This window comes from Chaetodon trifascialis, chromosome 5, assembly GCF_039877785.1.
Source record: "Chaetodon trifascialis isolate fChaTrf1 chromosome 5, fChaTrf1.hap1, whole genome shotgun sequence".
Lineage (NCBI taxonomy): Eukaryota > Metazoa > Chordata > Actinopteri > Chaetodontiformes > Chaetodontidae > Chaetodon > Chaetodon trifascialis.
Window position 1 is genome coordinate 25,555,091 of NC_092060.1, and position 27,410 is coordinate 25,582,500.

A 27,410-nucleotide genomic window follows, 5' to 3' on the forward strand; every position below is an offset into this window, starting at 1 on the left:
TTTCCCATTTGTCCTGTTTCATAAGTATATCGTATTATATTTTAGTGACAAGCCTCCATGTTTTCTGACCTGTTCCTATTTTAGTTTGATGTCACACTGTTAATACAAACTCAATGTTAACCTGTTTCCATGATACATTTCCATAGTATTAAGTCCTTTATAATAATTGCAGTGTTTTTTTTTTAAATGAAATAAATACTATTTCATCAGCTGTTTAATCCATAACAAAGTCTATCAGTATTTCCTGGTAAGCTTTTAATTCAGTCCTTACTTATAACAAAAAAAATATAGTTGGAATAATTTGGATTAAATAAGAGAAGAAGAAGAGACGTACTTTATTAATCACTCGATACAACCACATGTGAAATTAATTCCTCCGCCTTTGACCCATCCTGGTAGTCTTTCCTCCGCGGCAGATCAGGAGTGGTGGGCTGCCAGCCGACAGCGGCGCCCGGGGACCCAGTTCCTTCCTGTCACCACTGGTCAGGTGGTGATCTTCTTGCATGTTTTTAGTGGGGGTATTTATGGAGGATAAAAGGTGAACACGGGGAGAACATGCAAACTCCACACAGAAAGGCCCCTTTCCTTGAGCAGCAGGCACCGAAGGCATGGTGGAGGACACGCCCCCAGCGCCCACAGCACCTCAGGTGGGAATTGAACCTGGGACCTTTTAGCTGTGAGGCGACAGTGTTACCACTGCTCCACCGTGCCACTCTAAAATACAGTAATTAATGAAAAGTATTCCTGTTAAAAAGAGAAGCTCAGACAAACAGACTGGTGTAACTCTGTTGTTGTATTGATGGAGTTAGTGCTTTGTAAATGCACATTATACCAGATATATTATCTGAGCTCTCAAGAGTGAAAGTAATTCCAGCTTTCCTCACTGTGTTTTACTCAGCCTTGATTAGAGACCAGCCTTTTTCTGTTTGTTTGTTTGTTTGTTTGTTTGTTTGTACACGTCTGGTCCCTGGCTAGTATTACTCTCTGAAAAACCTGCTTTTTGTCAAGAGTCATGGTAACAGAACACGATGTGGAATCAACCTAAATGGCAAAAGAGAATATTTTAGATATATATTTTAGATATAAGATATTTGACAAACAACCGCACAGCCTCACGCCTGCTGTAGATCCTCCATTTTACACGAATGCTGTTTTCACTAAACCACGTCACCTCTGAATGGATCGATTCGAGTATTGAGATGAAGTGATGGATAAGTGGCTGCGTGAAAGGTCAGGGATGGAGGGATGCACCGAGGGCCAGGGAAGAGGAGATGAGTCAGGGGTCAAATGATGATGGTGAGCTGATGAGAGGCCTGGGGTCATCTCGAGCGATGCAGGGAGATGATGTTCAGGGCGGTGGCGAGTTCTCATTGATGCGACGTCTTTCTCCTGCTGTGAGAACAGAATTAAGGGGAAAATGGTTTCAGGAGAGACAAATGAGAGCGAGAGAGAGAATCCCTAAATAGTCTGTTCCTAAAACAATACTAAGATTCAGCTTTGCTTTATAAAAAGTAGCTCATGTGTACTCTCTCTTTGCTTTGCTCTGACTTGATCCTTATTCTTCCTCAGCACACACCGAGTGTCTGGCTGCTGTGGCAGCTGCTCCCACAGACGCTGGATGAACCTGTGTTTTTATAGATGTAACTAATTTTGGTCCGGCAGATCTGAGATCATTAGAACAATAGAACAGCAGATCCGAGGTCTGCTTTGGTATTTCACTAAAGGTCACTGGACGCACGATATGTTTTATTACAGGAGGCAGATGAAATGCGAACAAAGAGGCTGTGTGTGATGTATGGGCCGACTTCGTAGAATCAATATTCCTGAAGAATTCTGTGTTTAGTGGGATGGATCGGTGGGCCTGTGCTCAGCAACGCAGCACTGTGCCTCTCTTTCTTCAGATTTAAGACGTAGAACTGAAACTAAGCAATAACGTACAAATCATCCGAAAAGATTACCAAAATTATCTCATGTTGGACCAATAATAACAGTGTTTCTTTGGAATATGTACTGTTTATTTTAGTGAATGTATCTTTTGTGTCTGTATCTGTTCATTTTAAGGTCCAGTGTGCAGGATTTAGGGGGATTGAGTAACGTGTATAATATATTCGTGTATAATCACCTGAAAATACGAATCGTCATGTTTTTTATACCTTAGAAGGAGCTTTTTATGTCGACAGAGGGAGCAGGTCCTCTTCCACAGAGTCTGGCATTGTCCTACATTTGAGAAAAAAAAAAAAAACTCTGTTGACATCACTTGGGTTGTTTTTTTGAAAAAGCTCCTCCTGGGCTGCAGAATCGTGCAACTGTTTTCACCGGCTGAATAGTACTAATCACGACAAATAAACTGACTTTGATGTATAAAATCAGTGGAGCTGCTTTGATGTTATTTATGGTATTGATTCAAAATTCACTGGAGAAATGCTGGCGCAGTACGTCGTTAGTTCATGCTGCGTGATGTAGCCATAGTCAGCAGTCCAACTTAGTCAATAACTGGCATAGATGAGCGGCTCAGGCAGCTTCCAACTCCTCCCCCCTCTGCTCAGCTACTGGTGAAGCTTTCAGAAGTGTGCAGATAACAACAAATGGCAGAGCTGAAATGACGGTTGGTACATTGGGGGCGCTGTGCGACGCCGGGCCTTTAGCACAGAGAGCATTCATCAGATTCTGTTCTTGTGAAACCTCCATCCTCCATCCACAGCCGTCAGAAAGCCTTCAGGAAACAGGTCAGTGAACAAAAGAAGAGAGGGAGAAAGAGACGGAGAGAAATAGGATGGGAGATGGGAGGAGGGGAGGAGGGGAGTCACAAGTTGATAAGAACTGAGCTGTACTGTTCTTCGAGAAACCAGCTGCCGGAAGAGCTGCTCTAAGGCAGACAAAAACACTTCCCAGTGCGCCTCGCTGGCCCACAGTGACACCTCCCAGAAGTCTTCCTTTTGGCCACTCAAGAGTGTGACTGAGAGCTATTACCCAGGCAAGAGCCTGCGGCGCAGCAATGCACGTATGCTCATCTTCTTACTAATGAAGGAGTTTCATAACGACGAGGTTTGCAGAAGTTTGTTTGCTCATACAGGAAATCCAAGTTCCTGCATCCTTTTTAAATTGAAAACTAACAGTGTGCACGTGTAGCATCCAACCAATTTCTTCTGCTGCTTTCAGAAAAATGACATGTAAAGCCTCAACGCTACATGAAACGATATGCTGAGGTGAATATTTACTGCAGTGTGGAGAGCGAACATGGCTGAAATATGTTACCCTGGCAACAGTCTACAGAGGGAGTGAGACCAGATCGAGCCTTTATGGGCTGCAGACAAAGCTCTGAGAAGTTAAGAAACACTGCCTCCGCTCAGTGAATTTCATGAGTTATCGATAAATGTTTTCCTCTTCTTAAGTGTTGCAGGTTGCAGCCTGGTGACAGGTCTTTTATGAGGCTAAAGAAATCCTTTGGGAATTGTGAGAATAGGAATTCGGCTGAGGGCTAAACAGTGTATTAATTTAGATGAAAAGAAAAGATGAAAGTCTCAAAATTTTTCTTGTGTCAGAGCCTCAAGTCAGAGACGTCTCTGACCATTTTCTATTTCTACTTAATGATAGGGAAGGAAATGCTTCACAACGAAAGAGCCTGATGGAACAGCAGTGATTTCGGTTTCAAATGCATCTTCTTTGCGTCACCTCCAGCAGTCTAAGAGGACCTTAAAAGTGTTAAGATCACCCAGGAGAGCTAAAACATGATTTTAAATGCATTAAATGTGTCTGCTACTTAGAAACACAAAAATATTGCTCTGATGAGAAAAGTCTGGCAATGCTGAAGAAGCCCACGATTCAGAATGGATGGAGCAGAGCCCAGATGGTGAAGGAGGGATGTATGAGGGTCCAGAGGGAGAGGAGGGTGTTGATGGAATGAGGATGGAGGAATGAAGGGATGATGGGATGAAGGGATGTAGTTTTGTGCAGAAATAGGATGTGTTCGAGGTGTGGTCTTTGTACCCGAACCTAGTTATAAAAACTTCATTAGTTTTGATGATGACAACGTTCTCATGCACAAGTTAATTAGAGAGCTTCAGAGGTGCTGATAGGCAGAATTTGTTTCCCTTGGAGGGAGCCAGGTTATCTGTTTTCCCCGCCTATGAGTCTTAATTCTCAGCTAAGCTAACCTCATACGGACACCAGAGTGGCATTATAACCATTAAATCATTAATTATGATTCGGTTACAAGCGGCAGATACTGCAGGATTAACAAATGCAACATGTTTACAGCGAACATTTTGCAGACGTGAACATAATCAGCATTATGTTTCCTGCAAAAAATATGTTGCTGATTGCAAAGGTCGCCTCATACTTTGGTCTACAAATTGACATCATGACAATGTTATACTGCTAAAAGTCTCAGGAAGGAGGCTGGGGATCATCCTGTTTCTGACCAGCAGTCAGCATATTGTTTTCTTGAATGCTTAAAGTGAGTTTTTAATAAGAATAAAAAGCAGTTTTAGTCTCCAAAATCATTCCTTAAACATGGTGTGGCAGTTCACTTCAGCAATCTGGGTCATTTTGGAACCGCCTAGTTTTTCCAGTTTTCTGGAGACATACAAGGTCAAAACCCAGCCGTGCGGCAACTATATCAGTGACAAATGTGTTCAGGTTGCTCTGGTGGAAGGGGCGGTGGCTTTGAGCCGCCTCGCCGGCGGGTCACAGATCAGTTTTACATAAAATCTCCAAAGACCAGCAGCCTTTTTCTCTGTGGTGAGAACAGGAGTGTTGGAGAGGGTGAGATATCTAACGGTCAGTTCTGATAGCTGTGACTGGACTGCTGATGCTCATCGCCACGCTGATGTGGTGTGTGTGTGTGTGTGTGTGTGTGTGTGTGTGTGTGTGTGTGTGTGTGTGTGTGTGTGTGTGTGTGTGTGTGTGTGTATGTGTGTGTGTTAAACTGATTCATCATTTTGCTGATGCACGGGGCCTCTGATGGCCCTCTACTAGATATCAGATAGTGTTGTCCGCTGCTGATTTAATGAGTGTCCTCTGTGATCACTACAGCTACATAAAAAAACGACCATAAAGCCTGCAATTAAACAAGTTGTTGCTTGCTTTTCCATTAAATAGTACAGCAGTGTATTTTCTTTGCTAGTTTTTAATTAAAAGGTGTGCTGTGTGCCAAAGCTTCCTATGCCATGAAGCCACTAGGTCTTAATGTTGTTTCAGATGTTTTTAAATGTAATGATTAAAACTTGCTGCAGATGTCTTGAAGCCTACATATGATACGACACCTATGACATTTAAACATACTGAAAATCAGGACTTTTTAATCTTTTTATCCTGATCAAACTTTGGTAACCTCGGTGTACATCTGTTAAGTTTGGGGGTCTCATTTGGGGTGATCAAATTAACTGAATCTCAAAAAACGAAATAAATTGTACACAGAAATAAAAATGTTCCTCTCATAACTGATGCAAGGCGTATTAGATGTGAGCTGAGTTCAGACTTGCTATTAGCTAATTAGTTAATTTATGCAGGTTTAATCTTTGATCAGTGACAGAGCAGTAACGTAAACACTGGTGGAGATGCTTTCAGTGCCATAGTGGTGAAAACGAGGTCAGCTAATTGGGACAGCTAAATATATTTCACAGGGTGCACCTTCTCCTCAGAAGGTGACGCACTGCCGGAGTCACTGCTGCGACAAATTTAACATGCTGGTGATAATGAGGTGATTAGGACCTCTGATGACCACAGAGTGCCCGATGAGTGCGTGCATACTGTATCTGCGGTACAAGTAATGTCCAGGAGCAGTTTATGATGTTGTTACAAAGAAACGAGAATCTTTTCCAGCCATTAGTCTAAGCCCAACTTTAGAGAAGCCAACTCGAACACAACTAATATAACTCAATGGTCCATGTTGTTTTCTGTCTGATTCGCTGCTCATCAACTACACTGTATTATATTTAATTAGTAGTTTAATCAGGAATTTGTAATCCTTGTCTTTCACCTTTACTTTATATAGACAACAAACTTGTTCACAAAGTGGTGAGCCTCACTCCATCTTTCATATCCAATCATGATACTATCACCTGTGACCAATGAGCCTGTTTACCTGGGGAAGGTGTTTTTTGTTTTTGGAGCATACGACATCTTTCCCAGTCTTTTGTTGCTCCTGTCCCAACTTGCAGATATTTACAAAAATCAATGAAGTTAATGAGGTAAAACATTAAATATATTGCCTTTGTACTGTTTCAATTGAGTGAACAAGAAATGGGATTAGCAAAGTATCACATTCTGGGTTTTTTTTGGAAACTGGGTTGTAGAGAACTTGTCCTGATCTGTAGTGAAACTTTAAATGCAGCTAAATAAATCTGAAACGTACAGTAATGTGCATATTGATTGTCTGCCCTGCGCTTGCTCTACATATTCAGCTCTCCCTGAGGAGTTCATCTTATGCTTCACATCAAAAGGCTCATTTCCCTTGACATTACTGGTTCGCAGATGAAACAATGAAAAACTTTCAAGAGGAATTTTGAGACCAACCGGCTCATACACCCGCAGCCAAACACAGACAAACCAGACACACATGCACAAGTGCACATGCGGCCTATTATTCACTATGCATTATTGTCTGTAACTACAATGTTCGGATTACAAGTCCCAGAGTCGACAGTGTGTTTATCTTACTTTAACATTCCCAGATTAAGTGAGAAATGCTTTTTTTTTTTTTTTTTTTTCAAATTTTATCTTTTTGAACAGAAAGATAGGGGGGAAACCGGGTCCATACCACAGCTTCCAGGCCCAGCAGTGAGCCTTAATAAGATTTGTTTCAACATTTTGCTCATGGTGCCTAATTAGGGTGACCTCATCAACACTGCAAAGAAAAGATTTACCCAGTCACTTCTCTTTTCTCTGTTCGGAGGGGGATTTCTGCGGGCCAATTCTGCCTGGTTTCATTGAAAAGCAGTGAGATGTGACAGAGGCTTAATGGCTTTTATCCACAATCCTCACTGTTTCTAGAACTTACTGTTTGTGGCTGGCTTTTCTTCTTTAATTAAACATTTCGAAATTCCTCACTGACGAGGTGCACATAGATCTCCCATTAAAAACCTCTTGCTCTTCGTTCTTTTTCCCGGCACATTCAGGCACAGTCCTGCAGTCGCCGTGTGGAGAAATGGGTAGCGCATCGCTTCTGGATGTGAATTTGGTAATAAAGTAACATGTTGTCAAACTGTTCGCTCTGGCATAAGCTGCAGCGCAGTCATGGGGATATCCAGGCTCTAAGCATGAGCTCAGAGAGTTTTAATCCTGGGCAAACTCAGCAAGCTCACCAGCGAGAGAGCGTCAGCAAAGAAAGCCTCAGAAGCATGACAATGGAGAGAGCGGCACAGAGACAGAAGGAAACTCTGCAGCTCTATTAGCTTCAGGGGATGGCAGTGAGGAGTGCTGGAATATATTTAATCTGTTCAGTGATGCCATGATGAGATGTTTTTTTCTTCTTCTAAGAACAAATGGGAGCTTTGTCAGTCATGGAGAGGGTTACAAGTCCCATAATTCTCATGCTTCACAACACAAAATATGGCATAAACGTCCAAAGATGAGGCATCTATTTCAGCAGCTACAGGGGGTGATTTGAATTAATGAAGGGGATGTAAGGCTGGAGAATGAAGGAGGATGACGAGGCCAATGTGAAACAAAGGACGTATGATATTCTCTTGGTGAGAACTGCTCATATTTTACTTTTGCAAAGAAAATGTTAATAACTAATTCAAGAAAATGAGTAAAAATCAGGCAGATATCATTTAAAATGATCATTTTTCTCTCAATAACAGATCCTCCATTTCTCACAGCTGGGCTCGACACAAAGGATCTCATTTACTATTTATTTCTTGGCCTAGGTTAGCTTCTTCTTGTAGCCGGAAACATAACATTTCTATGCATGAAATATGTATGAAAATCAATTAAAGACAGCAGTATTAAATATTTTAAGAATCTGGGGTTTTCGTTGGTGAAAATCACTATTAATTGAAAGTTAAGCTCTGTGTAGTCAGTGTTGAGAGATTGAACCATTGTTTTGAGAACAGTGCAGTATTATCAACAAAATGCCCAAATTCTCAAACTAAAAGTACTCACTCCTCCTACATGGTTACATCAACGCACAACACAGGTTTAGAAAGCAATACAGAATGGGTGAAAGGTCGTAATGTCTGTTAAATTACACGTGTAATTGCATAATACATGTGCATACTGTACAGTAGAGTGACCCCAGGGATGAAGAGCAATCACTGTAACCACCAATCAGCTGTAACCATCACTAACCTCTACATAATACACAACAGTGTCAGGAAACGAGTGTTCTAGTGGGTTTTTCCTGATTTTTTGTAATTTTCTGGAGGAAAATCTGTCCTGATTATAAAATTTTATTCCTGAAACGGACCTGAAGTGAAAGCTTTTCAGCATTTATTTCAGGTTTTGTTCGGTTCAGGTACCCATGAACCATGAGAGCCATGACTTGTTTAACATGTAATCTAGCCTCTGCTCTGAGGAATATTCACTGAATTGTACAAAATAATTTTCCCATTAGACTGTTAACAGGCGACACACGGTGGATTCTGTCAGCTCCCAGTTAAACGGAAGTGAAATGAGATTAGTGAGGTCTGATCTCTCTGTGGCGGCGTCGCTGGCCACTGTCATCTGCTAAAGAGATTAGGAACGCCGCCACAGACTGACGGAGGTGGTCGGACTGCTGTTAATGGCTTGTCTCGGATGAATGTGATGAACAGTTAATTACTCAAGTCAGAATCGGCACTTCAGTACTCCAGACTTGGTATTAAATCTGAGTAATCTTGAGTAAAGCCTGGTCTTAAACATTGGCTCACTTGCTGATAGATGGTGTCAGTCCACCATGACATCACTGCTGGATATGGTAACAGGTACAAACACACTTCAGAGGTGAAACAATCATAAGACTTTGAACCATTGAGGGAAATGAGACACAAATAAAAATTATAAAAATAAAAATAATTTGTTTTCATCATTTTGGGATGGTAAATATTCCCATGAGCCTCAGCTGCTGCTGCTATGGAGAATAGGCACGAATCACAGCTGTAGTGAATTCAAAAGGCTCGTCATCGTAGTGGGAACAAAAACACACAAATTCAGCCAAATTCTACCTTAATTCTTAAAGTGAATAGACATAAGATTACATGTGACAGAATCCACACACACTCTTTGGGAGTTTTCACACACACAGACTTGTGCTTTCCATTTTTTTTTTTAAATCAAAGAACCAAATGTTTAATATAACACAGATCTTTTGTATTGATGATTAAACCAGAGTTTCATGTCCACCCAAGTGCTCCTGCTATCGGTCACCCTCTGCACCGTCGTCTGTGCAGAAATTAAATGGGACTTTCACTTCAGGAGCCATGGGGGCCTGAAATAATTTCACAACCCTATTCGAGACAGGAGAAATTAGTTTTAGTTTAATTTAAGTTCTTCATGGTCTAAGTGAGTCTGCCTTGTTCAGCAGGGACAACGTGTGAGAACAGACAATGACCGAGTACTGCAGACTGCGTGAGTCGTTTGCCAGAGACAAATTTTAATGAGCTGCTGTTAATTTGGACCCAAACGTGGCTGTAAAGAGCGGCCGCTGTGTGTAGGTGTGAATCTTTAAATGAATTAATTCCTAAAACGTCCTCTCTTAGCATAACGGCTGAAGAGCGAAGCGTGAATCTGTTGACCACATTCCCTCGTTCCCATAATGCTAAGACCACAGCAGTCACTCTGTATGCTGCCCAGCATGTGCACATCTCATCAACGATAGCTGCCACAGCCAGCAGAGACATGGCAGGATGCCTGCTTACACCAGGCAAGTTAATATCTGATGTATGGACTCAAGTTCCCTTTGTCAGCAAGTCATCACAGTTATATTGTGGGAAAGGAAATGCCTCATTCGTTTAATTACACTGGTGGACACGCATGTCCAAGTCAATAAGCCTGATTAACTTACATTTGATCAATACACATTAACAAGCAACATGCCAATCTGCTGACCCCGGTACTATATTTTAGAAACAGCCTGCAACCTCAGGATTACTTGGACGTTCAGCATTCATGTTTACTTTCAGTCCACTGCGCCCTTTTCTGCTCTGTGCATAATGAATGTTCGAGGCCAGCAAAGGCACTGTACTGTACCTGAGCATGGGTCATGAATTATTGAACAGAGGTGATTTTGCAGAGTCAACAAGATGAGGATGTAATACAAATAATCTGATGCAAACACACAGAGTCATCATAAATGCTGGGTGCACACCCTGAAAGGTCCTAACAAAGGCAATGATTCAGGCTCAATGGCCTCCAAAGAATATGTATTAAGGATGTTGTTTAAGGACACATCTACTGCTAATAGGCCGTGATGGAGCGGTGCACTGTAGCATATGTGCTCTGCATCATATTCTCACAGGAGGCGCCTGAAATGGTTTTGTGCCTGAGCAGAATTCCAACACGCAGCACCATTACAGCATATCATGGTAAGCGCACGTCCCATATGAAGAATTAATGCGCGGTTTTGGTTTTGACTCATACGCAACATCGCTTATTCCCACTGTATCAAAAAGTCATAGGCCACTCATTAAAGTTGCACACAGTGACTGGCGTACAGTGGATCCTTTACTATAAAGCACAAGCACTCCCCTGGCAGAGCTTATGGAAAGCTATCCATTAATCAACCCAAAGAGAAACTGAAAGAGACGTCCCTTAATGTTTGTGAGCACTAATGTGCACTAAAGGATTGTAAAAAGGTTCTGGATATGTGCGCTGTCATGAGTTATAGCAGAGTTTGTTTGGAAAAGGAAAAATGCGATTGCTCTGACAGTATAATTCCTGGCACGAAAGAAAACTACAAGGAACTCTTTACCTGCTCGAATGGAGATTTACAGGGTGTGTGCTGACGAACCTCTCTCCTCTGCTTCAGTCTGTTCACAGTTCTCAAGAGGAGTGTACGCCATTTTCGGATTCTACGACAAGAAGTCTGTCAACACCATCACGTCATTCTGCGGGACGCTTCACGTGTCCTTCATCACGCCCAGCTTCCCTCTGGATGGGAATCAGCAGTTTATCATCCAGATGAGACCTGACATCAAGGGGCCCCTCCTCAGCCTTATCGAGTACTACAAGTGGGACAAGTTTGCCTACCTGTACGACAGTGATCGAGGTAAGACGCGGACGCCGTCTGGTGCGTGTTTCCGAATCTGATTTCACAGAGGCTGACACTAATGGCATCATCTTTGTTTTAAAGATGCTGCAGCTGTTCTCAGCTTTTGTTGTGTTTCCACTGGATTGGATTGGGAGAGCACGGCAGAGTCTGATGGAGTACTTACATATTTACGAGCTAGCAATTATTTCTAGCTTACTTTTAACATCGGCTACTGCTCTTCTTAAACTGTGAAGCCAGATGCAGATTTTCTAGCACTCAGTGTTCACACCTTAAACACATCATACGTCATGAGTCCACGTCTGCAGGGCACATCACCTCTGCTGCGTGTCAAAGAAGACCCTGGCTGCCCCCCCTCACCTTCATATTACGTAAAACAGACTCTGAGACACAGGAGGTGCTACAGTTGAATGTGTTTTGGACTGTATTTTTATAGCGCTTTTCTAGTGTGATGACCACTCAAAGCGCTTTTACAACACACGTCTGCATTCACACAAACATTCGTACGGCGACTAAGTCACCTCATTACGAGCGTTATACATTCACACATTGATGGCACAGGATCGGGAGCAATTTGGGGTTCAGTATCTTGCCCAAGGATACTTTGACATGTCGAGTGCCCCTCGAACCACCGACCTTCTGATAAGTGGAAGGCCGCTTTACTTCCTGAGCCACAGCCGCCTCCTATGTGACGAGCTGTTTGTGATGAACCACAATGCCCTTCATCTAATACTGTTACGTACAATATCAAAGTAATGGCACTGTACCAAGCTGGTATTGTTTCAGTGTTACCGCATTATATTTTGTTTCTTCAACTGATTTAAAGCTTCACAGATTAGTTAATTGTTGTTTTGCACATTTGCATATTTCAGGGAGGTCTATTAATCCATTAGACGTACAGATGGTTTGCAGTTGTGGCTCACGATGGTGAAAGCATTCATGTAACAGTTTGAACATTTCATTAATGAAATACAGCAGTAATAAAAACAAAAACATACTCTCAGAAGTAAAAGCGTCTCTGTGCTAAGCCTGTGCACCTATTATTGTGGTCCTGGATAAGATCATGGATTGATCTTATTCAAGGCAGACGAAGATGAAAAATGATCTCCTCTCAAACTGTCCAGACTTACTTCATATTCAGATCTATTTCATCTCTATTCTTTGATCCCTTTCATCAGTGATTTTTTTTTTTTTTTAGTTCGACACTGATTTGAGTCTGGAAATTTACATTTTTTCCAGCTGATGTCTGAATCCTTTACTGGCCATAACACTTCTGCATTTCTCCGCTCACATCTAGCATCTGAATATCGCAACACGTCTCCTTAAAAATAACATGGCGTGCAGGAAAGCCGTGTGTAAACTGTAAAGAACACGTGACTGCTGCCTGGGCGTTATCAGGCTTTGCTGCGTCATGCAACTCATTCAGTTGTGTCGCCTGCTCATTACGATTTGTACCTTTTGAGAACAATACAGCCTCCTGCAGCTCAGAGGGACCATCCTGCACCCAAAAGGAAATCTCTGCCACAGATAGTTTCACCGTATTTTAATACTGTTAGCGCAATGAAAGAGTAGAATTAAGACCTCAGTAGTATCAAGTGACAGTGGAATAATGTTATCAAGTCTTTTCTTTAATAGGGATGCTCTGCTTTCAGGTTACACTTCTTAAGCCCCTTTATTACTCCCCATTATAGAACGAGAATGATTCATTATTTTTATTTTCAGTAGAACAAAAGGAGGAGTTTTGGGAGCACTTTGAATGATGCTTGATGAATGCCCAATGGTGGCTTACCAGAACATTTAAATAACACACCAAGTGGCTTTAGGCAATAGAAACTACTTTCTATACACTAGTGTTTAGGTTGAGTACAGTGCAGTGCCGCTGGCTTAGCGGGGATTTAATGCATTTCTGCTCTGCATTACCTTTAACTCTCTATTGTTTCCCATCACTCTTCCACTGCACTTCCCCCCCCCCCCCACACACACACACATACACACACAGGCTCTGATCTATCCACACACCACCACACACCCCTTGCTCGACCCTCATCTCTCTCCGTGCGCTCCCCTTCCTCTTCTCCCACAATCCCTTGCTCGTCTTCCAAGTCGGCCTTGACTGACAGCAAAATCAAATGTCGTTCCTCTCCAAGTAGTTCCTCTCCACCAGCTGCTTGAGATTGTCCTCATGCTAATGCTAGCTCTGACCTGCTGTCTCTACTGTACGTCCACGGCGTCACTGAAGGCCCTGTTGTGCATATTTCATCATTGCATGGCTGTCTAATTAGGTCAGTGTGATCCACTCATTCCCATGGCAACCAAAGTGTGGAGAGAGCAAGGAAGAGAGCAAGAGAGGGAGAGAGAGAGAGAGAGAGAGAGAGAGAGAGAGAGATGGAAAGTGACTGAGCTGGTTGGTAAATGATGCAAGGATGACTGCGTGGGTGTTTCTCTCAGTCAAAGGGGGAGCCGAGGGAGAGGAGGCAATAGAGTTGCCACTGGTTATGATGAATTCTATTAGCACATTGAGACTAATGGCTGAACCAGCAGCACGATTGTCAGCTGTTGTCAGTAAGTCAGTTTAGATAATGGATGTATGCAGGTGGGCAGCACTCTGAGCGCTCTTTTTTGTGTTCCTTTGCCTCACTGAATGCAGATATGTCAAACTTTTCGAAGTGCATTTTCTAAAACAATCTTTGATATTTTAGTGCTGACAGTTGGATTAATGGGAAGGAGTCAAAGAAACCCACGTCTTGGGTCACTACCGTGATAATACAGCCTCATATCTTTAGGAATTGTAACTGATTCGATGTTGGTGTTCACTGCTAAGTAAATAGTGTGTGATTAAAGCAGTGAGCAGTAGACCCATGACAGACCTGCACTTAACAAGTTTTTCTTTTAACCACAACCTCGATCTTTCCCTAATCTTAACTAAGTGTTTAGCTGCGTTACCTGACCCAGGCTCTACCCTTAAAGCTGCTAGAAACGATATTTTTAACAGTGGTTACAAACCTGACACTGACACTGAGCTCTGACAGTAGCCAGAGCCACCAGCTACGACCACAGCGCCTTCTGCTGCTATGTCCATCCCCACAGTCAAATACAACCAGCCCTCACGCTGTGGTCATAGCGAGAGGCTATGGCTGCAGTCAGAGCTGAGCCTGAGGTGATGAAGATGAGTATTTAGCAGCCAAAAAGGCAGGTATTTCCAATAAGAGGAAGCAAAACAAGGCTAAAAGGAAAGTGAATATAGCGCTTGCATTGTTGATGTTTTCAGTGTTCGAATATGAATGTTTGACAATAATTAAGGCTTTTATCACGCGTTCAGATACCATCTCAGAAAGTCAATTCAAAAAGTCATGGCCATGCATGAGAGGATGACTACCTTTTATCTTATACCTAAGAAAATTGCCATTTGCAGATTCAGGCTCTCTCTCTAATGGCAGCACTGCAGGCACTCACTAAATTCTGCTCTCATATCTTTCAAATAGAGCCTATAAACACTTGGCAATTGATTTAAGTGGTGCTTGGTATTGGTATTATACAGAAAGTGGACAGGTCTACCTGGGGGAAGGATGTTGGAAGTTTACCACGGTGGATGAGTCAGGAAACAATGGCTCGAAACAAAGAGATTATAGCTAATATAAAGCTGCATTTGCAGGTATTGAACCGCTTTCCACTATGCATTATTTATGAGCCTTTCTTTCTCTAATTTGAATAGTTTTGCATCACATTATGCATATGCTCATACATTCACATACATCAGCTCATTGAGATGTTGTTGATCAATGAGCATGAAGTTAAGCTGTCGCAGTCAAGGCTGCATGTGCGATCAAATCTTCTAACTGGGAAAAAGGAACTTGTGGTTTACTGATACTGCAGCATCACAGTTGTGATTACTTCTATGATTTATCAATTGCTGGTTAAAAAAAAAATGCTGCTTTACACACTACTTCATATTTCAGTATCCTCTCATGACCTTTAAGATCCAGGGCAAGTTGGGGCAAAATGTGAGATCACATATCACATATCAGGGGAAGCTCAGGGGAAGTGCCTGTTTGAATGATGACATAATATTGACTGCCAGCCAGATATAAGTCTCATTCCAAACAGAAGTGATAACAAGTCATTCTTATTCAAGCGGAATACGCAGCAGTCTGTGAACTGCAGAGGAAATCAGTGGAGCCAAGTCTCCACGTGAGGTCTGGATTTGGCTGCAACAAAGGTTTTTATTATCACAAGGTTCATTGTACAGATGCACAGATAATATCTAGAGTAGACGTCGGAGCAGGTTGGAGAGAGAAAGCCAGATCACTACAAGTTGTGTAAACAGCAGTGTATTGACCTTTTGATGATTTGGTGGGTATTAACTCAGCGGTAAAGACACCTGTGAAACAGTTGCAGGATGTTAACCTGATAATACAGCCTCAGTCCCCTCCAGCCTGTGTTCATTTTAAAAACCATGGGCAGCAATGTTACTGCTTACTTGTTTCAGTTATTTTAGTTTGTTTGCAATGTCACCAGGAGCTGGATATGAGAGCTGATGTCAGATTTGTCTCTATGTGTCCATTGCAGACGTGTCTGGGACGTGTTAGCTTGGTACAGAGGCAGCAGGTCAGCAGAAACGAAAGATGACACCTTTTGATAATGCCAAAATTGTCTTACTTCCATGTTGTGTGTGTCTTCTTAGCTTGTTAACCAGCCACCGGTAAAGCTACAGCACATTCAGCAGTGGTTAATTTTAGAGTGGGGGGCTGTGAGGAAAGGACTGCAGAGGGCTGTGCTGTTACTGGGGCATGAATCCCTCCCTTCTTCGTCCATACCAGTCCAGCTTTGGTCTCTTTTGAGAGTTAATACTCTGAAGTTTTGTTCCCAGCAGTCAGAATCACTGTAAGTGCCACTGGCATTGAGTAAAAGAAGTTTGAACACACTGAAGTTGAAGGGTTTTTTTTGTTTTGTTTTGTTTTTTCAAATTGATGCTTGCAGATGACTATATCTGGGACTTATTAGCTGAAAAACGCAATGGGACCTCAGCGTGAAGCCTTCCCCTAGTCCAAATGCAATAAAAACTGATAACAATACCACAGAAACTGAATAGTTTAGGCATCCTCAAAAGAAAAAGAAAAAAAAAAAAGAAAAAAAAAAAGCAAGAAAAAAACGACAAACTTATTCAACTCAAATCTTTATCTGGTTTTTAAAGTTTGCTCGGGGCTATTTTCATTCACGGTTAGGTTTATTTCACCAATGAGATTTAAGGGGAGGAAGAAGTGTTGCTATGGTTACCTTGTGCCCTAACATTGAACACTGGTCAAACTGTTGTTTTAGATGTCAGGTTACACAGCCAAACAGAAATGAACATGAGAGCTGTGTCCAAATATAATGCAAATACCATTCAAAATGTGACAAAAATCTAAAAATAGCCCAGTATAATGAGAAATTCACAATGCTGTTTAGACATACGGAGCCACATTATACATTGACATGGATGATACAAGGCCAGCCCCACCCTCACATGCAGTTCAAAGACACTAATCAGTTAAAATTATAACTTAACTTTCACCTTAAATTAGCATAATCACCACTTCTTCGTAACATTTTGCATTTGTCCTTGCTGTATCTTCACTTTTATCACTCTAAATTCTAATTATCTCATTTAATAAGCATTGATGAAACAGTCAGATTTAACCACACCATAATGACCTTACTGTAATTATGATGTATAGTTCATTCAGATAAAACTGCAAACCTCCATTTTCTTCCTCACCATCATAAAACCACCGCCGTGTCGCATGAAATTGATTACATCTGTAATTCACCTCGCTGTAGCAAGGCGGAATGAAACACTCGACCCTTTTATCAAACCGCTCTCCAACTGCCCTCTGCAGACCAGGGATCAATATCAGAGGAGATTCAGCTGTGAAGCTAGATAGAGAGGCTGATAGCAATATAAGTTAAAATGGAGACTGTAGTCTTTGCCTTTAACAGACTGCATTTCAGACTGAGGAACAGCTGAAACATGTGAGTGCATCAGATGATATTGATGTAAAGGTTTTTTTATTAACACTCACCCACTTCTACAAAGGGCAGATGTAAATTTCCCCCAGTCCTTCAACCAGACCTGTCAACTCTCCAGATTTTCCCAGGATTCTCCCGTATTTTACTCCTCTCACCAGTTGTACTCCTGTTTAAATATTCCCCCGTAAATCTCCCATGTTTAAAACCTTTCTTATGGAAAAGAGAGGCTATAACAGTGATAGGAGGCGTAACTGCCTATTTTATGCGTTTGCTGAATTCCCCTCCGGTGCAGCAGGTGGCAGCGTGTAGAACATATAGTGATGATTCATTCTAATGGCACCTACAAATAGAAGAAGAATAACAGGAAGGCTGGACCTGAGAGGGATGGAGTACCTGCAAAAAGGCAAAAAGTCATGATTTTTGTTTGCTACATGGTTTTTACTGCATCACATGGAGGGAAATGCGACAAATCTGCCAGATGTCAGCCCACCCAAGAGGCACAGAAACGTGCCTCATCAATGACTGCGTTTGCACCATCTCTGCCGTCCATTTTCATCATCACCCTCTCTGATCAATGATCTCACTTGCCTGCAGCCTCTCTCAAAATCACAACTGAAGCTTAATGTATAAGCGATGTGTACATATCCCTCAAGTCACACATAAATGATGTGCTGAATTTATATAGCCTGTTGTGGTTTTATTCAGATAATGAAGGGATGTTCACAGCATTTCACTTTCAGGTATAACCACCTTCATGTCGGGCCTATTTAACCCAATTCTTATTACGCTGATATTTTAAAGCAGCTGGTTGCCTAGTGATCATTTTCACTGTGTGTACTAAATGTAAAGGCCATGTGAATAGGGGTATGGGCGGTGTGACAGGCATGACTCCAACCAAACACAGTAATTTTCATTAGTGGGAAGACAGTGAGGGATGAGGGCGACACAGAAGAAATGGCATGATTGTCTACATCTTCTCCAAAGGCCGAGTGAAGAATGAGGACGGGGAACAACTAAAATTGAGCTCGACAGACCTCTGCATCAACAGCTGTCAAAACCACTGCCGTTGGACTGGGCAGGGCACTGAGATGCTGGAATGAATGGCCACAGATGCTGGGAGGGGCCCATAGACAATGTACAGGGTCCAATATTTTGTGCTACACCCAATGCTCAAAACTGTCTCCATTCAAGGTCCATTTACTCACCTTCTGGAGCTTTTGACCACATCGTACACTCTTCATGAGCAGATGAAGTTTGCTCAGTTGTCAATGCTTAAACCCCATATTGGAATAAACGCCGAGCTCTGACTGTTCGATCTTGAGGGTTTGAACAACTGCAGTTGTGTGACAACTGAGCAAACTTCAGGTGCTGATTGAGCCTGTATGAAACAGTGAAAGCCATCAGAACAAGCAGGTAAGTGGACCTTGAGTGGTGACACTTTTGTCAACGACTAAATTGTCCAGAATATTGAGAGGACAAAAAAAACACCAACACTGTCATAAATCAGTAATACTTTTGGTGTTGATGCAGTCAAGTGTATTGTTAGACCCACTTTCCTCCCACGTGTTGGTCAGGTTCATGCCGGAACACCTGTGACTCATCTTGACGAGCCCTTTACATAAGGCATCGAGTCTGTGTTAAACCCCCACAGGGTCTGAATAAGCAGACAGTGACTGCAGCCATCGCGCAATAACAGAACTGTGTTCACCCATGGTTTTGAGTAAGTCTTGTCTGCCACATAATTGAGTGTATTATCATATTTATGAGTTCATTCCTGCTTCTGCCACTGCTGTATTTACTGTGTTGCCTCGACTTTCCTTGTTTGTGGCCACTTCTAAAGTTTGTCTGTGGCCGCCTCCAAACAATACGCCTGCACAAAATGGTATTGACGTTACTGGAGAGCTGATTTCAGGGACATCAGGAAGTCAATGCATAAACAATGCACAAAAATATAGATATCATGCAGACACACAATGCATGCTATCTTCTTTATTGCCTCCTTCCTCAGGTGGTATGATATTTTTGCCCCATTTGTCAACAGGATGTCTCTAAAACTTTGACAGTTCAGTCTTCAGCACCAACAAATACCACAGATAAATCAGTGAACAATGTTTTAATTCCACTTCCTGTGCTTCCTCAGGGCTGACGACGCTGCAGGTTGTTCTGGACACAGCGGCAGAGAGGAAGTGGCAGGTGACGGCCATCAACGTGGGGAACCTGAAGGACGAGAGGAAGGATGAGGCCTACCGCTCACTGTTCCAAGATCTGGAGAACAAGAAGGAGAGGCGGGTGATCCTGGACTGTGAACAGGACAAAGTAAAAGACATCATGGAGCAGGTGAAGTTAACCATTATGGTCATTTTGAGCTACTGATGGAGTCGGACATACTGAAGGCTCATGAGAATGATGGTCAGTTCCTGTTGATTGCATTTTTATAGAAGTATCTAACATTTAGGCACCACTGTGGTGCAATCTGTAAACCCTTTGATCATATTAATCTGATGAACCATGGGAACAAAACAATACAATACATCTGCAAAAAGAGAGCCTTCAGCACTTGTCTTACCTTGATATGCTTTAGATAGTGTTGTTCGAGTGTTAGCGCAGGGATTTTGGTGTTTTCTTCGATCTGACAGTAAGTGAAACAGTTTTGTATTTCCCTGCTGACACCAGACTTTCAAGGCGAGCTAGGATTCAGGTAAAGGAATAATGGATGCTGTTGCCATGTTTTCAGCTGTTGGAACACGTATTGCATTGAGGCCTACAGCAGCGGCCTGCTGTCAGGAGTCAGACTGCTTTGGGTCGGTCAGGTCCAGCTTGTCTCCTTTAAACTTTCCCATTCTGAATTTATGCGGCTGCTGGATTCGGGGTGGAAAGTAAACACTGGGTGAGACATACCTGTGGTTTGATAGCAAGTCAAGCAAGCTAGTATCTTGTCTTCTCTTTACTGTGATGGACAAGTGATGAGAAAAAATGGAGGGAAGAATAGCTCAAACTTGTGAACTATCCCACCTTCTTACGATCATCCACCGTCACAGAGATTTGTTTCAACAGATTTCTTGTACTTACACTGCTGGCAGTATAATGTATTTTGCTGGTTTGGTTTCTGTTTTCCGGCTGCACGGTGGCGCAGCAGGTAGTGTGCGTGCCTCACAGCAAGAAGGTTGCCGGTTCGATCCCCGGGTCAGGGGCCTTTCTGTGTGAAGTTTGCATGTTCTTCCCGTGCATGCGTGGGTTCTCTCCGGGTACTCCGGCTTCCTCCCACAGACCAAAAACATGCTCATTAGGTTAATTGATGACTCTAAATTGTCCGTAGGTGTGAGTGTGAGTGTGAATGTTTGTTTGTCATTACATGTGGCCCTGCAATCGGCTGGCGACCGGTTCAGGGTGTACCCCGCCTCTCGCCCATTGTAGCTGGGATAGGCTCCAGCCCCCCGCAACCCCGAAAGGGATAGGCGGTATAGATAATGGATGGATGGATGGATGGATGGTTTCTGTTTTCCACAGCTGTTGTTACTGCCACACTAAATTTTTTGTAAAATTTTTGTTTTTGCAAGGCTTCATGTAGCATGTAATAAACATGTGGATGTTTTGATAGTTTTGCAGAAGCATTTAATCAATAGACTCAATAGTTTTGCTGCAATTTATTTGTATTTTCCATCATTTTTTATTTTGTGTCTGCAGTGTTGCATTGCAGCACTAATAATAGGCAACACAGTCTGCTGATTTCTACCTTTCTGATTCTCAATAATGTGGTTAAATTAGGGCCACCTAACTGAAGGTGACCCCATCTAACCCCTGCTGAATAGTGACGTTTGCAGGATGTCAGCACACTGACACGTTACAACAAAGCAGAATCAACCTAAAGTTTGGTAACATCATGGTACATGGACTGCATCTATACACACACACCAACACCAATGGCACAGCCAGACAGAAGTTCATTACTGACATGCAGACGTGGAGATCAAACCACTGATATTAGCATTAGCCATCACATCCCGTTCATACCAGACCAAGTCATGTGGTAGCAGCAAAACCACTCATTGTACTGAACCAAGCACGGGTGAATTATATGAATTCAGCATTTCCTAAATTCAAAGTCCATAAAACTGAACAGAAAATAAAGCTTTATTTACACAATTTAAGAACAGAATTAATGCATTCGTCTTTGTATTTGGTCATAATATTTGATTTGAAAACAGCCATTAAGAAAGGGGGGAAATTCTGTGCAAATAGCATCGGGAAGTGTAAATAACAGCAGGAAATTACCTGCAGTATTTTGTTTTTTAAAGTGAGGGAGTGTTGTGAAACGCTAACAACCGTATTGTTCCTTAATTACTCCTGCGGGACAAAAGTAATATGTGGCTGAAATATGTGCATTTGATGCAACACTCAGAAAAATAACATTGTCACATGGACCCAGCAGCGCGCCAGATGTAGAAAGGCACCATAACAATTACACTAATTGTTCATTTAGGCTGTAAACAAAACTGCAATTAAAGGCAACAGATGCACATAAACAGGTTATTTTCACTCTACCTTTTACCCAAGAGAGAGGCTTATTGATTAGCATTTAAAGCATGCCAACGTCTGTTTAAGCAAATGCTGAATGAAATCAATGCCCTCAGCCTCGGCCCCTGTTTTATCGGGGAAAAACAGAATCCGTTCTGGTGGAAGTTTCTTGCTTCGTGTCAAAGACGTTTACGCAGGAGATACGAGACGTTATTATTCAAATCTGCTTCAAGTAGCGGCCCTGACAAACGGAGGTGCCAGTCAAGCAGCAGGATTAGTTTCAGGTGTGTCATTTATGTGAGCTGCTGAAACGGTGCAGCTGAGATATTTCTGTTATTTCCTGCTTTTTTTTTTTCTGTTGCTCTGCCGATAAAGGATGTGGATTGGGAATTGGATATCTCTCTCTCGCAGTATTTGTATCTGTGAATGCCACAGGTTTTTTTTTTATTTTTTCCCCAGTGATAATGGCCAAGGCTGTCAGCCATGTTAGGTTTGATATAGAGCCACATTATAATGTCTGAATATAATGGTAGATTCATGTAGTTTTGATAAAACTATTAGTGCATTTATGGCAGTCTTGTCTCTGGTTGTCATACTCTTGGTCTATTAAGGAATTACAATGAAAGTAAAAAAAAAATATTAACAGAAAAAGCTTTGAAATAGCTGACAGTCATTTTTGAGTCCCTTTTATGAGGCCGTCTTGTTAACCTGAGACGTCTTTATTTATTCCAGTGGGAGCTTATATTTCTGTTTTATATTGCAGGTCATCACCATCGGCAGACACGTTAAAGGCTACCACTATATTATAGCCAATCTGGTAAGTTTAGGCAACCTCTGCATTTGTTTCAGGTCTGTGTTATTACTTGGTTTCTAGAATCCTTCATGTATGGACAGATAACATGTGGTTCTCAATTTTATGTTTACAGGGTTTCATAGATGGGGATTTATCCAAAATCCAGTATGGCGGTGCCAACGTGTCCGGCTTTCAGATTGTTGATTTTGATGATCCTTTGGTGTCCAAGTTTGACCAAAGATGGGAGGCGCTGGAGGAGAAGGAGTATCCTGGCGCAGACAGTAAAATAAGGGTGAGATTAAGCATTCACACATGCCTGAGACACAGAAGTTCTTTCTTTATTGGTGGTTGAAAATGTCTTTGTAAGCACTTAAATGTGCCTGAGTTGCTCTAATGTGTTTGTAACCCCACCGTAAATTATGCTGCCACCATCTAAATCATCCACCTTTACGCCCGCATGTGTGCACTGTGTGCATTATTAAACACATCTTAAGCACAAACGCACATTTTTCCATCAGCTGAGTGCTGGCATTTTTATGTCATTTCCTATAAATGTAAATGAAATCAGTACTGCCTATACTGGCCCTTTAAAGCAGGTAATATCAGCTCTCTCAGATTGAACTTTCCTCCTACTCTTTGTCTCCAAACTCAGAGACACTGTAAACTACTCATATGGGATATATCAGCCATCGCCAGAAATATTCTCCCACCTTTTATCTGGAAAATCGTCTAAGCTCAAATTCTTTTTACTGCCACACAGCCTGACTGCTGCAAGTGGTTCAAGTCTGGGTGAAAAATCACTCTAACATTTGCAACATAATGCAGCACAGAACATAAATACGACACACAAAAAATAAAAGGACCACCAGCACCAGACATATAATATGCACTCTAATTAGGACAAGATACCAGAGAGGATAATGAGCAGGGCGTGTGTGTGTGTGTGTGTGTGTGTGTGTGTGTGTGTGTGTGTGAACTTCAGAGGAGGATGCGTTATCTTTAAAGTGGCTGATGTTGGTCACCCTGGTTTGTTTGATAGGTGAATTTAAGTAAAGTTTTGTCAACTAATTATTCCATCCCTGAAAAGCTGATGAGGCGAGGTCGTGTGTGAGATCCATGTTTTCACTCGAGGCACAGACTTGACACTTCAAATGTGGTTTGCCTCAAACCATGGCAGAATAATATTTAGATGCCTGGATGCTGTTGAGACCCGTCACAAAGCCATCTGCGGTGGAGCAGAGCATCTTATTCCTGCTAATTGAGACCCCACAGATTTGCCATTTGTGCCCAAACAGAGTTTAGGTTTTTGGAAATCTGTCCACCCATAACAAGCGACAAAAATGATTTTTGGAGAAAAATGCCTATGTCCTGCAGCGTCAGATCTTTGCTTTTCATCACTCTGTGTTCTTTGGTATAAATCAATCTTTGACCAGCTGCACGTCCAAACATGGACTGCTGCCCTCTCTGCAGTTCACTGGCATCACCTTTTGTGATTTCTTGTTCTCAAAAGTTCAAATATTTATCTTTGTCACGGCTATTTTTCAAGTTAAATGGCAACATGTAAAGTCACATCTCTAAAGGATTAAACTGAAAATACTCCAAAAAAAACAATCAATGCGAAATACTGAGCATTTGGGGGTTTTGTTTGGGACTATTTTCAGCTTTGGATTTGGAGCTGGACACATGGGATCACCTCAATATAAACTGCATGTTTATCATAATGAAGGAACATGTCACCAAGTGCAGTTTTTTTGACAACAATAAAAGTCTATTGGACAGGAATAAGCTATATCAGGGTTGGAATTAAGCTAAGGGATTCCTGACCACCTTATTCCAAACATCTTTTTCTGTTGCCCTCTCATAGTACACATCAGCGTTGACCTACGACGCCGTGCAGGTGATGACGGAGGCCTTCCGCTACCTGCACAAGCAGCGCATCGACTTCACCAGGAGGGCCAACAATGGTGACTGTCTGGCCAATCCCGCTGTTCCCTGGGCTCAGGGAGTGGAGATCGAGCGGGCGCTGAAACAGGTAACACATTGCACGCACACACATCCTCTTGTTGGCCAAGATTTGTTGCCGTGGTAACAGCAGCTCTCCCTTAGGAAATGCACAAACACCCACAAAGACGAGGCAGAAAGAACTTAAGGACTGATGTTTTCATCATGCGCGTGGATGCGCACAGATATACTGACAGCTATTCTTCAGAAGAGTAACAGAGGTCTGCCCACAGACTGTCCTCTGAGCTTTGATGCAAGGCGAGATTGGCTTCACTCCTGCTGAGAAATGAAGCTTGATAGTCTCAGCGAAGCCAAAGTGGGTTGTTTTGCCTTTGTTTGGGAGTATTCAGGTTGTAGCTACAGGTTCTGAACTTGGTAAATAAGCCTAATTCAAAGTGATTCTGCCTTTTCAGCCAAAAGCAAATGATTACAGATCTCAATAGAGTCTCTGGTTTGAAGGTATTCATGTTCAGAAAACATTTATATTATCTGAAATCACACGACATGCCGTCAGTATCTGAGGTAAACTCAAAGAAAAAGTCCCTGTCAAATGCATGAACCTGTTTTTACAAAGATGCCTGTGGTGTTGCAACAAGGGTTCGTGGTCATCATCTTGGATTTCCATCAGAGCAATCAACCAACTCTCAGGCTGCACAGAGGTTTTCTCTTTTATCTGTATCTCTGGCATCCTGCCTCATCCATCCGAGATTGGGAAAAGTCCCTGAACTCTTCCTCTTGGCTACCAGGTACCATGGAGATTAATGAGCACAATGATAGCAGCTGTATCCAGGGTGAGACTTATTGAAGCATCGGTAGATAATGTCTCTGGAATTGATCAGCGCTTGGCTCTGATGCCATTGCCTGGTCCACAGAATAGTTGTCTTAAGCCAACCCATGAGGACAAGACAGGGAGTTACTGAGTCAGGATCAAACATGTCAGATGATAAGCCCATTTTTACAGTATGAGAAATTAAATCATATTTAAACAAGAAAACTCCACAGGGTACCTTTACGCCTCCCTCTGCTCCTCCTGCCTTGGCCCTTTTTTATTTTTCAAGTTGGCTGCCAATAAGAGAGGAGGTGGAGAATATTTTTTGAAGTGTTTCAGCACACGCTGCGATCTGCTCTCCAATCCGGACACAATAATTTCCTTATGTTTTTGCCCTGTTTTGTAGCTCAGCATGAATGCCCATTTGAAATCCTTTAGGATCATGGCATTAACTTTGTAGAAGAGGAGAGAATACCAGGGCTGCCATCTCTACTGCGCAGCCAATAGACTTCAGACAGTTGTCCCACGCTTAAATGGACCAGCCAGAGTGGCAGAGGTACAGAAAGAAGGGAAAACTTATGTTTATCCAAAATGTAAGACGATGACCTCCTGGAATACAGTGTTTTTGTGATTACTGCATAACAGATGGCAGAAATTGTGCAATTTGTCTCTTTTTCTGCATGAACTCACATCCAACTACCTGTTTCAATCAGAATGCAGTGGGATGAATTATACAAAATGCATCAAAAAGCTGTTTTCATGTGACAGAGTAGCCTTAGTGCACATGCTGAGAAAGCCAGTTTGACGACGCCACGCTGTTTGATTTTCTGTCTGGAAGGTGCGAGTGGAAGGCCTGACAGGAAACATCCAGTTTGATCAACACGGCAAACGAGTCAACTACTCAGTGAATATAATGGAATTAAAGAGCAACGGTCCTGTGAAGGTAAGCATCTGGGTGGTCCTCTCTACAAATAAAGTGAATTTAATGTAACTGTTGGGGTCTTGTTTACCTCTTGGAAGCTTTGAATTTTTAGCGCTCAAGATCAATCCCTCATACATCACATCGCTTTCATGCACATTACTGCTTTTCCCCCCGACAGATCGGATACTGGAATGAAGTTGACAAAATGGCCGTCACCAAATCGGACGTCTTCGCAAACGACACAACAGGAATGGAAAACAAAACAGTTATTGTCACGACCATCTTGGTAAATATAATATGTGATTGTACAGCTCCTTTAATTGTCTTGTGTTGGTGTTAAGTAGCTGTCGAAAGACTTAGCGAGAATTAAATTTGACTAGACTTGAGTTTGACTGCGTGATTATGGTATTACTTTCCTCACATTTTCCAGGAGAGGATAGGATTTTTTTTCCTATCGTAGCATCAGTTCTGTACAATCTTGTCTTTAGCTTGACATCTAAAAATACTAATTTCTTGCTACAAGGATGTGTTTTTTTTAAGACCAGTCCCTTCTTGTATCTATAATGACCTGTCACCCTGGTGTGAAACCTCTCGTCTCTTTTTTGTGCTGTAATTCAAACCTCCTGTGCTGAGCAGTGTTTGCTGTTGTTGTCTCTGTCCTTCAGGAAGCTCCGTATGTAATGCTGAAAAAGAACGCCGACCTTTTTGTCGACAATGAGCGCTACGAGGGTTACTGTGTAGATCTGGCTGCGGAGATAGCGAAGCACTGCGGCTTCAAATATCAGCTGAAAATAGTCGGGGATGGGAAATACGGAGCCAGAGACGCAGAGACGAAGATCTGGAACGGGATGGTTGGAGAGTTGGTGTACGGGGTGAGTTTAACGAGAGGTGACTTGCTTAAGACGTATAATGAAATCCCATTACATAAACACGTTTAATAACTTCCCGTTTTGTTTGTTTTGTCCTTTGGTCGGATAGAAAGCAGACATTGCAGTGGCTCCTCTGACCATCACTTTGGTACGAGAGGAGGTGATTGACTTCTCCAAACCCTTCATGTCTCTGGGAATCTCCATCATGATAAAGAAGCCTCAGAAATCCAAACCAGGAGTCTTCTCTTTCCTGGACCCGCTGGCCTACGAGATCTGGATGTGTATCGTTTTCGCCTACATCGGTGTCAGCGTGGTGCTGTTCCTCGTCAGCCGCTTCAGCCCGTACG

General features: G+C 42.3%; 1 protein-coding gene across 7 annotated transcripts in view; it reads left to right on the top strand.

The window, feature by feature from the left end:
* The window catches only part of gria2b (glutamate receptor, ionotropic, AMPA 2b), a 48,552-nt gene that overhangs the window by 13,219 nt on the left and 7,923 nt on the right, over positions 1-27,410 (top strand). For all 7 annotated transcript variants that reach the window (XR_011602184.1, XR_011602183.1, XM_070962855.1 and 4 more), the window contains exons 3-11: positions 10,949-11,188; positions 19,335-19,531; positions 22,473-22,526; positions 22,636-22,794; positions 24,367-24,534; positions 26,111-26,215; positions 26,373-26,480; positions 26,860-27,066; positions 27,173-27,410. The exon at positions 27,173-27,410 is cut by the window's right edge and continues 130 nt beyond it. Coding sequence is in view for 5 of the 7 variants with exons in the window: in XM_070962855.1 (XP_070818956.1) it covers positions 10,949-11,188; positions 19,335-19,531; positions 22,473-22,526; positions 22,636-22,794; positions 24,367-24,534; positions 26,111-26,215; positions 26,373-26,480; positions 26,860-27,066; positions 27,173-27,410 (1,476 nt within the window). In the remaining 2 variants the exon portion in view is untranslated. The remainder of the gene's footprint in view (positions 1-10,948; positions 11,189-19,334; positions 19,532-22,472; positions 22,527-22,635; positions 22,795-24,366; positions 24,535-26,110; positions 26,216-26,372; positions 26,481-26,859; positions 27,067-27,172) is intronic.